General features: G+C 38.1%; 1 protein-coding gene across 1 annotated transcript; it reads left to right on the top strand.

The window, feature by feature from the left end:
• Nucleotides 1-6,308: 6,308 nt before the first annotated feature.
• LOC128360587 (immunoglobulin-like domain-containing receptor 1) lies at nt 6,309-11,916 on the top strand. Its single transcript, XM_053321050.1, has 9 exons — nt 6,309-6,354; nt 7,030-7,200; nt 7,882-8,031; nt 8,877-8,996; nt 9,221-9,367; nt 10,037-10,159; nt 10,307-10,485; nt 11,064-11,711; nt 11,878-11,916. Exons 1-9 carry the CDS (start codon nt 6,309-6,311, stop codon nt 11,914-11,916), a joined length of 1,623 nt encoding a protein of 540 aa, XP_053177025.1.
• The last annotated feature ends 457 nt before the right edge of the window (nt 11,917-12,373 follow it).

Raw genomic sequence — 12,373 nt, 5'->3', positions numbered from 1 at the left:
ATGTGGGCTGGGTGTATGACCTGGACTGTCCCTTGCAGCAAGAACACTGTTGCTCTCCTCTGGTGCCTTTTAGAAAAGGCACTAAAGCAGAGAGAGATGCTTTTCACTTCCAGCACAATGAGCGTATTCATTTCCATTTGATGAGACAACTACATTAAAAAGGAACAGTTGGAGTAGAAGGTGTATAACAACAGCATTATTGTGAAGCACTCAGCTTCAGTTGTGTGACAGTATGCACACTGTCATTCAGTGTTTGCCATGATCCGAAACTAAAAGCACCTCATTCAGAAAGGTTTGCTTAAAAATTAAATGTTAACTAAAGCTGGACATTGTGACTAGTAGTAAATAAATGTGTATCTACAGGGGAGGTGGACAAAATAATGTAAACACATCATGGAAAAGGGCACTAACCCTAATGATATGACTGGTGATTTTATGTTTTTTCTTATTGTTAATAACTTTCATGTGCAGAGCCAAACCAACAATGAATTGATCCTACTTAGGTGTAGTGTGTTTATCAAAGGTCGTTGTAGTCCTTTTAAGAACACGTCAGTGAGCGACACTGCTACACTGAGTCACATGTTCCTTCAACACAAAGAGTACGGTGACAGTAGTGTGCCTAAATGTCTTCAAAGAGTGCAATCAGCAATCACGTTTTCACTCTCTGAAAACATGATTGCTGATTGCACATACTGATCACTGTTTAAAGCCATTTCTAAAGAAACTACCGTACCCACTTTGTGGCAAAGGAACATGTCATCATGCAACAGTGTGACTCACTGATGGCACAGAGGAACATTATAAATTGTGGTTTGGATACTTGTATAACACTAAGAAAAATATTCATAAGACTGCCAGCCTCTAAAACTACATTTTTACATTAACACTGAATCACATAACTACATGTATGTGAATAGCTTATATTGACACAGATAATTATCACCTGACTCTGCAGTTCCCCTAAAATGTGTTTTACTGTCTTTTGTCACATTCCAGCTGCAGCAGGTAGGTGTTTTCATGATAAACCCACTGCACTGCCTGCCCAGCATCAGCAAATAGCAGACAGATCAGATGTTACACAGAAGTTAGCGACATACGGGTGAACACAGTAGAGCATTTAGCTTTTATAGAGCCAGATATCTCTCAAGATATGTTAACAGAGAAAATTGTTGTCAGATCAATATGACACCAAATAAATGATAAGGTAACTATGCTGACATGTTCACTGCGTCAACTTCATAACATGATAATATATTAATGCTGTGTTTACAGCTTGTTCTGCTAAAGCTATGTGGCAAAAAATCATGAGAATGTTAACAGAGCTCTAAAGAAGTCAAATAGAGTATGTTAATGGGAATCTATTAGAAATCATTGACAATGTGAAGGCCAAACACATTACTCTACATTAACAAACTACTAAACTAACAAGGGGTTGGACTCATTCTGCTGGCTGCTCTCTGACCACAGTGACTGCAGCATCGGCAGCAGTGACTTTTACATTAAAGTCCTTATTAATGAAGCAGTAACATTATTTTGTCTCCACCCTGTATGAAAGTGGAGCTGCATCTTCTATTAAAACATGTTAGTGTTTGCACAAAGTAACTATTTTAACCTGCAAGAGTTTTATAATTTTATAACATTTAAGGTGTTGAACTGTCGCTTGCCTTTTTGAACGTTTTGTACTACATTATGAAGCTTTTTTTTAAAATATGTAAACTATTTATGTGTCAGCTGTGATATGATAGTTGTAATTTGTAAGTGATTTTCTGTCTGAGCACTTGAGTGTGACTGTGTACATACGATGAAATCACTGGTTTGATTATTGTAATTCAGTCTTTTCTTATCACTGCTGAGTCAACAGCTGAACACACACACACACACACATACATACACACACACACACACACACACACCAACATTACGCCATACAGTGTTTTATTTTTCTTGCCTCCATGTTGGTTTTGAGACAAGTCTAATGTTTGTTTGTTTTTGTGCCATTGTGTTTTCTGCTTTCTGGTACTGAGTGTGCGTGTGCATGTGTCTGTGTGTGTGTGTGCGCGTGTGTGTGTGAGAGAGAGCGAGAGATGACTCATGTCTTTGTCCATTGTGTTAATCACAGACTGCCTGTCTTCACCACACAACTGTGTCAAAATTCACACATCAGCTCCGCCTGCTTCACCAACACATATCCGCCATGTTTCGTCAACCACATAAATCATTTGTTACACTTAATGTCTGTTAAGTATCTATTTATTAAACTGGCAAAAATGCAGTGTTGCATAACTCAAGCATTAAGACCGTCAGTGTTTATCTCCTCAACAAATAAACTGCAGAAATAATGAAACCCAGCTTTTATTGTACTTTATCTTAAGGATGTTAGGTTGTTTTAACCACCTGAGTACAGTTTTGAGACAATGTCTTACTTTATTTCATGGGGAATTATTATACTTTTTTTTACTCCACTACATTTATTTTAAGGTTACAGTTGCTAGTTAATTTGAAGATAAATATTTCACATACGACATATAGCAACATATAATACACATAGCCTGCACATATAATACAAATACAGGCAATTGTTACAGATGGAACTACCCAACAACACTACACATAGCTATAATAATTTATATATCACATGATACTGTAACAGTAAAATGCTGCTTACACATTACTATTAAATATTAAATTATAATATTCTTGGAGTATTATAAATAATGATAATCCAAGAATATTATAATTTAATACTCTCAGGAGGAATTTTTTATGCTCACCCAACAATTTAAATATGGTTCATTGATTGTGCTTCTTTTCTTTAGGAAGATTTTTAATATCCTACATGACTTTTTAAATTAGTTTTTTTACACTGAGGTTGATGATTTGATGCTTTCTTCCCACAACATAGCTGAATGGATAATTGAGACAATTACTTTCAAAACATTTTCTGGGAGAGGATGACTCACTGTGGATCTTGTTTTCCTATCTGCGTGTGAAAGATTGTGTGTGTGTGTGTGTGTGTGTGTGTGTGTGAGTGTTTGTGTGCATTTGAGTTAATGGACTGTATGCTTGTGATGGGAGGGATGGGTTAAGACAGTCACCACTCACAGCTCCAGACTATGTGAGGAATGCTGTTGAGTAACTCCCTCCTGAGCTTTACAGAGGCAATGGGGCAGAGAAATATGACATCACAACACTGTGGGAAATAAACCAGTCAGGTATTGACAAAAACTCACACAAGTTTCAAAGTTGTGAGGTAAATTTAAATGTTTAGATTTGAATTTTGGGAAATAAGCTGTTATTTATTGTAGAGATGGATGCAGAAACTGATACCACACTTTTTTTTTTGTGGTGTACATGTGCTCAAATTTATGAAGATGTTTACTTCATTTGCATTTTGCTTGTGTTTTATAAGATGCATCGCACTGAACTTTTGGGCCCTACATGTACATTATATTGAGGTTTATGGCCGCATGATCAAAATGACATCACCTCAGAGTGAAAGTTTAGTTTTTTGTTTTGTTGTTTTAACTTTATTGAATTCAAGTGTACATGGACATACCATCAATATGTACATAAATAGGAAGGATTAGCAATAAAAAGAAAATATAGAAGTCAACCACAGCAAAATAAATGAATTAAAAAAACAAGCAAAAAAATGTTGGCGTTTAGTGTTTTAGTTTCTAAAAGATAAATAGCAGTTTGCTTTTTATGAATAAAACAGTGAACATAGAGTGTAGAGTGTATGTTGTGCTTTACAGCCTCAGCAGAAGGACAGGATACAACCCAGCATAAGTAGGAAGCACAGAATGGAAGTTGGCAGGAGTTTCCATGAGACCAAGCTCAGAAGAGCTGCAGGTGCAGAGTGGGTGTGTGTAGAGGGGAAACAATCTTTGGGAATTTGAAGGACTCGGAAAGTACTTCAGCACAACACACAGGAGTAGTTCCATTCATATGCAGATCTAGCTCTAGTCTAGACGTTTATGAAGGTCAATATGTTTAAAAACCATCTGTCTTTCCTGGAATAAACTGCTTTATTGTGTAGGTTTAACTGCAGAGCATTGGAGAGTCAAAATCACAAAAATAAAGCTCTAGCTCAGATGAAAACTAGTTAAGGCTGACATCTAGTGGTTCCACTGCAAATCACACATTCATGTTAAATAAATGCAGGAAAAAATCAGTTCTAATAAAAGAAACATAATCAAAAATGTACATATGCATAGATACGTTCAATTTAATGAGAATTAGACAGTGAATGTAGTCCAAAATGTATGGTGTTATTTCATAAGAATAAGAATATGTTTGAATAACAATGTATTTCAAATATTAAATGAGGGACATACAATAAATAAACACATCCCAGGCTACTTTGAAGGACATCTGTAAACCAAGTATAACCAAGCACACAAGCACAGTGTCCATAAACATTATGTCATCCAACTATGGCCTTTATTAGTTATAAGTGCATAGTTTTTTCACTGGCATTTTGTGTCACTTAAGTACAACAGGATGATAAATATCTGAATGTATATACTCCCACCTTAAGACATTAAGAGACCAAGAATTGTTTTTCTTCACAGAACAAATGGTTGTCAAAATATTCAAGTTCCAGGGAAGCTTTTAAAGGTTGGTAATACATTTCAATACATGGACATGTTTGGAAAAGGATGCAGATGTCTTTCTGTATGCTGAAAGTAAATTACAGTTATTTACAAAATGTTATTTCTGGTTTGAAATGTGCACTTAAAATAAGTAAAGGGGGGGGGGGGGGGGCAAAAATTAAAGCATTAGAACAAACATATACATACACATAAGTATATTTTTTCAGGCTTTTTTGCCTTTAATGAACAGGTTAGTAGAGATAGACAGGAAACAGGAGGCAGAAAGAGGGGGAATGATATGCAGGATAAGACCGCTTGGTGCGGGATTTGAACCAGGGTCACCTGCAGCAAGGACTCTACACATGGGGCGGGTGCTCTACCTGCTGAGCTATGCTCAACACCATATATGGCAATTATAAACAAAAAAAACAACTACTTTGTAAAATGTAAAACAAAGTTAAGTCATCTCATATAATTCTTCATACCTTTAGGTGTACTTTATTTCTTTGTCATACAGATGTAACTGATTTGTGTATAGAATGTAGCTTGAGGGCATCATGTCACAACTGCAGCATGTGACTCATCTGCTGCCCTCAGCAGGTGGTTGTTGCTTCTTACATCTTGGACTGATTCAGTTTGAGCAGCCTTGAGCAGCATTGTGTTTTTTCCATGGAAAGAAAATTAGATACTGTGACATCCAAGACTTTTAAAACCAGTTCAGTACCACTTTGTGTAATATGTAATCCAGTCATCTCTACAACAGATTATAATGAGTTCCAATTTAGTACTTTGGAGATGAGCTGCTTGTCTAAGAGAAACATGAAGTAGGGAAAACAGAGTTAATACTTGGTGAGTGAACTTTACACATTAAGACCTTTGTTTTAATGTGGTTAATGTTTTCCAAACAAGCAGAATGTATATGGTCTAATTCAGTCGGAGAAAACACCAGATCAGTAGAAATGAAGTGGTGAGAGGGGTGAATTGTATTTCCTCATTTACCCTGCTTCAATCGTTATTATATTAAATCTATTGAAAAGTACTAAAAGCATGCCAATAGATTTACAAAGAAACAAAATTTATGGCTCACTATTAGAAAACCAAAGCCATGATGATATGGATGACAGGCTCATTTTACACATTCTTTAATTTTATAATAACTTTCAGAGAAATGTCTTGTTTAGCAACAGCTCAGTTTCAGACAGAAAAAAAAACATGGTGGTGTAGTTGATAAGTACCCAATCATTATATATAGGCTAATATCACAGTATGCTGACACACAAAACTACACATTCAAACTTACTGTTTTCTGTCAGACATGATGTGCTGAATATGAATAGGACTGAGGTTGTTTTTCGTGTGTTTGTTTTTATTATGCTGAGTAGCCGGATGTGTTTTTTTGCATGAGCATGAATCACAGTAGGGGTTTTTTGGTGGGGGTGATGTCCGTTTACCTGGTGACGTCACAGGTGAAATGAATGCACCTGTTTCGGGGTGGGGCCACAGATGACTGCAGTCTCACCCGCACAGATACTGCTCAGACAAACCTTTCGGCACCTAACAATGAGCAATTGTTTTTAAGTTCAGGTCAGGATACATCCTTTTCTTTTCGGACTTCTTTTTACCCTTTTTGTCACTTTGGAATTTTTGCCTCATATATTTATTTTTTATTTTTTCATTTTTGTTTGTTTGTAAGGACAGCAGCGTCTTGACATCATGAGGACATTATCTGCTGCGACCCTCCTGTTGTCGCTACTGAAAGGTGATTTTCATTTCTGTTTTAAAATAAAGTCGTCTTAACCTGTTTTTGAGTTTAAAGCTTTTCGAAATACCCATTGAAACTGGAGGTATCGGTCACATGACACTTTTTGTTTATTTGGCATAAAGATGCATATCTTACCTGTCCTGCACTAGGCCTAGTAGGCTATAGCTGACGCCTGTCATGATGAGGCTAACAATGGGTTTTTTTTTTCTTGAAGTTTTATTATTTTATTGTATTTACCTACATGCAGGATGTTGGTGGTTTAGTATTGTTTTTAGACTCTCATTGGTCTTCCAGCTTGTTTTTTAAAGAGTCATCGTGACCTTTGTGCATTTAGGGACTGATGAACTCAACAGGTTTCATTCCAGCTTTTGAATGTTTGGTTGGGTAGTTTCACAGTAAGCCATTTCCTGTCACTAGTGTTGCCTTTGTCTGTGTCACCAGTTTTTCTGGTTCTGCCACTTTGAAATCAACTCCTTAGTTGAGCAGCAACACACACACAAACACACACATACACCGTTTTTTTCATTATTACTCCTCTTCCTTGACTTTTGGCACACAAGTTACCATTCCTCTTAATTGCATCTTTATTGACACCTGACATATCTTTATTTCTTCTAATGAATGAACACACAAACTACTGTATGTAACCATCTGTTTGCTGTCCCTCCACAGTGTTGCTGTGTATTCAGGTGAACGTTCCCCAGCAGGAGCGCAGCACAGCGTTGTTTGCCTCAATAATCCTCCGCTGTGACTACTCCACCTCCGCAAACCTCCAAGATGTTCTGCTCACCTGGAAGTTCAAGACCTTCTGCAAGGACCCTGTTTTGGAATATTACTCCACAGGTGAGACACAACCTGTGCACCAAAAGAGAACGTAATGCAGAAATAAATGATGTTACAACTCTCAGTGAGACTGGTGTATTTATATTGTAAGCCTTTTAAAATATGGAACAAGAAATGATCTGTAAAACCAATAGACTATGTCCAGGTAAAAGTCTCTGTAGCATAATCCTGTCTCAAAGAAAAAGCTTCTGTCCTCAGGCTGTCAGGAAGGTGAAGTCTGACCTGTGACCTCAGTCAATACTCAGCCTTGTCTAAGGCATTGTCCTACATATTTGTGACAGAGTGTCATTTATAATTTTTGTTTCTAATTCTTTTAGCCTAGTTTTAATGAGTAGCCACACTTTGTTCCACTGTTTGTGTTTCTTGTGTATGTGACAAATAAAATCCTTAAATCCTTGAATTATGATGCAGGGACTTGCTGATACTAAACTCTTAATGTGTTTGGATGATGAAGGGGTTTGGTTTGGTTTTAGGTTACTGACAACATTCAAATATATTTATAGTGATACAATAATTCAGACCTTTCTGAGGTTTTGAATGATCACATCTTGTACAGCTACAAATGTTTTGATCATTTACCTACCCAAGGACACAGGTATACAAGGAAGCAGTATTTATGGGTGTCAATCATAGGGGAGATTATTTATAGTTTTAATGAAAACTTTGCCCGTGGTTCCACAGCATACCAGTCTGCGCTTCAGTTGGGTCAGGATCCAGCGAACGATTGTCCAGATCGTCAGCGGAAGGTGCGCACTGTGATCCAGAAGAGAGGAACCAACGAGCCGATACTGGGATCAGAATACCGAGAACGCAGGATCAGCATTCAAAATAGTGAGTTCATGCAAGCACTAAAATGGTCTCACTGTGGTGGGACGAAAGCATGTCTTGAGGTATTAAGACTACATGTAGTTTTAAGAAACATAGCAATTTGACAATTTATCATCCTCATTATAATCGTTTTGCTTAACCTGTTATTATGGCGGTTAATACTTCATAACAAAGTTAATTGATTTGACCAAAAATGTGGGGAAAAAAGTACTGGCTGTAGTTTCTTAATTGTGAATATGTGGTTATTTTCTTAGTACTGCGTTATTGTGAAATTAAGTAAATATGTTTTTGATTTCACCTTTGGCTCTGGGAAATGACATTTTTCACAATTTACCAACATTTGTATACTGAATAATGAATTCATTAATAATTGAATCACAAAAACTTGCAGGTTTATTGATGATGAAAATAATTGTTAGTTGCAAGCCTACTTCATCATAGTTATTAAAATAAAGCATGGTCTGTTCTCTCAGCAGTTACTAGATAAAGACATCCTGACTGATCCACTCCTAATGCAAGGTCTGATGTTACATTTTAGTAGAAATAAAACATTTTATCCTCATAGATTTTGAGACACTAAAAAATATTTCAAAATATTTTTTCAAGTAAAATGTTAAAGAGGTTGAACTGAGGTAATAAAGAAACATGCTTCATTTCTGGATTTAGCTCTTGTGTTTGCTGTGATTTGATGCAGAAAACATACAGATCAGTTTGCCTCAAACAAACCAGCAGTCCTCCCAAAAACCTTTTTTTTTTTTTTTTAAGAGTAAAACATCAGATAAACACAATGGTAAACCAGTCAAGAGCATTTAACTGGAAGTATGTGGTATTTGTGTGTGTTTGTACAGAGGCGGACCTTGTGATCAATGATGTGATGTGGTGGGACAACGGGGTGTACTTCTGTACTGTCGATGCTGCTGGAGACACAAGTGGAGATTCTGACAAAGAAATCAAACTCATCGTCTACCGTAAGAAACAAAATATTACTCTTAAAGCTATATGCCATGGAACTTGCTTGCAAACCCTCGGTACTCATGAAATAATACACAAAACGCTGATGTAGTTGATACATTGTGACAATATATGCAGATTGATGTCTGGAAGCTGCATTTTGGCAAAATGAAGGAGTGTATCTTTAGCAACAAAATACACAGAAATAACTTGACTAACATGTCTCTCTCTACTCTCTCAGACTGGCTCACAGTGTTGTTCATCATCATTGGAGCTCTCCTTCTGCTCATGCTATTTTGTATCTGCTGCTGTCAGTGCTGCCCTCAGACATGCTGCTGCTATGTCCGCTGCCCCTGCTGCCCGCAGCAGTGCTGCTGTCCTGAAAAAGGTAGAGAACCAGGACAGTTTGGAAAGTTCTCCTTTTTGGTGTTTTTAAAGGAAGCTCTGACATCAAAAACATAATGGACTTCTGAAAAACAAATCAAATCATAAGCTCTGCTGTCAGAAATACTCTGAAGATAAATAATAGTCAACACAGATGATTTAAAACAGATCATGTGAGTGTGGTCATATGAAAAAGTTGCTGTTCAACAGTTAACATGACTGTTTTGAATGTCAGGATTTCATACAATAAGTTGAAAACTTAAACAATAGACATACAATCACAATGTTAAAGATCGCCATCAGGCTTGAATTATCAGCTAAAAGCACTCAGCTTTGAATACCAATTTGCATCTGATTTGGATTTTCAGTTCATGTTTCACATTCAGTTAAAATTAAAATGTAATCTCTTCTTTCTACGTCACTGAAAAATTCAGAATCTAATAATATGTAAACGTCTTTCCTTTCAAAACTGCTGAACACAAAATTAATCATATGTTACAGAAATGACTATTCTCAGTATGTATTTGCAAAACTTTTGGCGTAAAGTAAACTACAGTAGATTGTGTCACAGTAGTGTCTACAGTAGATACAGTCATTGTGGAGAAAGAGTCTGTGTACTTGGAGAAGACCTTCCTTTATACATTTTAAAGAATGTACTGTCTTCATCTTTCAGCGGTGATGCAGCATCGTATGATGAAGGACGCTCAGAGGGCCATGGCTCCCTGGATGGGAGGACAACCAGTATATGGACCAATGACCAACGCCTCCTCCCAGATGAACCCACTGCTTTACTCAGGTACAAACACAACGTGTCAGAAAGCAAGCCAGTTAATGAGCATGCAGTATGAAAATACCTTCAGTAACAAAATCTACAAATCTGCAACATGAAATCATGAAACATGATGACTTGATTTTATTTCATTAAATGTTTTTGTCCCTCCAGGATCTATGTCAGGGAAGAGCATCCCTATGAAGCCTATGCCCCTCCCTCCTCCTCAATCCTCAGCATACAGCATGCCAGCTCCCAGTGTCCATGGCCACCACACCCCTGCCACCAATCAGATGCTCGACTACCTGGAAAGCCAAGTGAGGGGGATGGACGTGAATAGTCCTCTGCTACAGGTATGTAACTGCCAAGTATTCCCTCATAGTGTCTTTCCCAGCCATATTGCTTTTTGTTTTAATTTGGACTGAAATTAATTATAGACCTGATAACTCTGAATTCAAAAAAAAAGAAAATTACTATTTTTCACACTAGCTACCAGACAGTTATTGTCAAAGGTTTTGCAAAAAACAGGGAAGGTGTATTTTAAGATATTCATTATGATTTATTGGTAAAAAGAAGTGCCACAGGCCACTGAAGATGATATCATATGTTTTAGTAGCTTATATAAGTCTAAAAGGTTAAAAGTAGCTGAAAACTGTTTTTAATACAACTAGTCACTTCTGTTTCAGGTTAGAAGAGCCGGAGAAACATTGAGCTTTATTTTTATGAATATTTTCAACTTGATTGACAACTGTTGAGGCACTGGTTGTATCATACCCTGTTGGGAAAATGGAAAAAGTGTCACATTTCTTGTGTTTTACTGGAATTAGGACTCATTGCTTGTGGCTTTGTGGATTTCACTGGAACAGAGGAGACATGGTTCTTATTTGTCTTTACCTACTTGTTCCCTCTTCTGTTGTCTTCTTCCGATCAGTCCCAGCCACCTCTACAACCCCATATGCAGCCGATGCAACATCATCCACAGCACATGCAGCCTCCTCCCCAGCACATGCAGCCTCCTCCCCAGCACATGCCCGTCACAGTCCCATTTTCTCCCGGTCCCCCTAGCATGATCTCTGCCCTTGATGATGGCCCAACAGATCGCCGCGTCATCACACTTCCACCAATAAGGGAGCAACAGACGGGCCGAATCCCACCCCCTGCACCTAAGACTCGGCCTCCGAGCTCTAGCGAGAGTAGCCGCAGTGGATTTGGCCGTCAAAATGAGCGAGGAGCAGCAGGTAGACGTTACCCATCACCCACCCGGTCCAGAGGCATTCCCAGGAGCTACAGCCAGGATTCACTGGACAGGACAAGTCACAGAGGGGCACAGGCAGGCATTGATCGCCCTCGATCGCGTTCCAGGGATGACCTGTTTGACAACAGGTCCAGAGCAAACTACTCTCCACCTGCATCACGGCGATCAAGAGGAGGGTCCTGGAGCTCTGATGATGAGGGTGGCAGTCGGAGAGGAGGAGGAGGAGGGAGGAGAGGAGGTGGAGGTTGGGTTGAGAAACCTCCCAGCTACACAGAGTATGAGCCTGGATACAAACCAGGAGCAAGGAGGAATGAACGATACTCTGTAAGACAATCCCTGCTTTAGTTGACACACAAAGTAACAGAAACGCACTTACATCAAGACAAATACATATATACACGCACACGCACACGCACACACATACCAATAAAAGGTTTAAGTTATGCTGATTGCTAGTAAAGTGAATCTAAAGTCAGTGTGTCTCTCTCAGGACAAGAGTTCTCGCAGTGGCACCAGTGTCGTCATCTGAGCCGCCCAGCTGTGAATCGCCCTGTGACCTCTGTGTCAGAGAACACACACCTCACTAGAACTGAGAGCTGTTAGTTTCCTTGTTGTTTGACTACTGGTAAACTTTTAAACACCACCATTTTATGTATGAAAATAACTCAGGAGCTAACTATTTTATTACCTTTTGATATGTAAAGAGCTGGCTGTTACCCAGAGGGATTCATGACATGTGAGATTGAAAGATTCAGAAATGTGGAATCATGCTCCCTTTCGAAGTTTGAGGGTGTATTTGCATTTGTATTTGAAACCACCTAGGTAGCTTATTATTATTACTGTTATTATTATTATTTTTTTTTAGATATTTTTAACTGTGATCAATTGACTTTTGGGGGGATAATACCACCCTCTGTTGGTTATTTTTTTAAACTGAAATATTCTGGGGGAGATATGGGCTTGAAGCCTCCTTCTGTATGTGATAA

Source organism: Scomber japonicus, chromosome 1 (genome assembly GCF_027409825.1).
Source record: "Scomber japonicus isolate fScoJap1 chromosome 1, fScoJap1.pri, whole genome shotgun sequence".
Taxonomy (NCBI): domain Eukaryota; kingdom Metazoa; phylum Chordata; class Actinopteri; order Scombriformes; family Scombridae; genus Scomber; species Scomber japonicus.
The sequence above is the reverse complement of the archived record's forward strand: the minus strand, read 5'-3'. Positions and strand labels throughout refer to the sequence as shown.

Excerpts from the sequence above, each read along its gene's own strand:
- LOC128360587 (XM_053321050.1), top strand. The coding sequence starts at position 6,309 with ATGAGGACATTATCTGCTGCGACCCTCCTGTTGTCGCTACTGAAAG. Across the intron at positions 8,032-8,876 it reads CAGGATCAGCATTCAAAATA|AGGCGGACCTTGTGATCAAT; the intron begins GTGAGTTCATGC and ends GTGTTTGTACAG. Across the intron at positions 9,368-10,036 it reads GTGCTGCTGTCCTGAAAAAG|CGGTGATGCAGCATCGTATG; the intron begins GTAGAGAACCAG and ends TTCATCTTTCAG.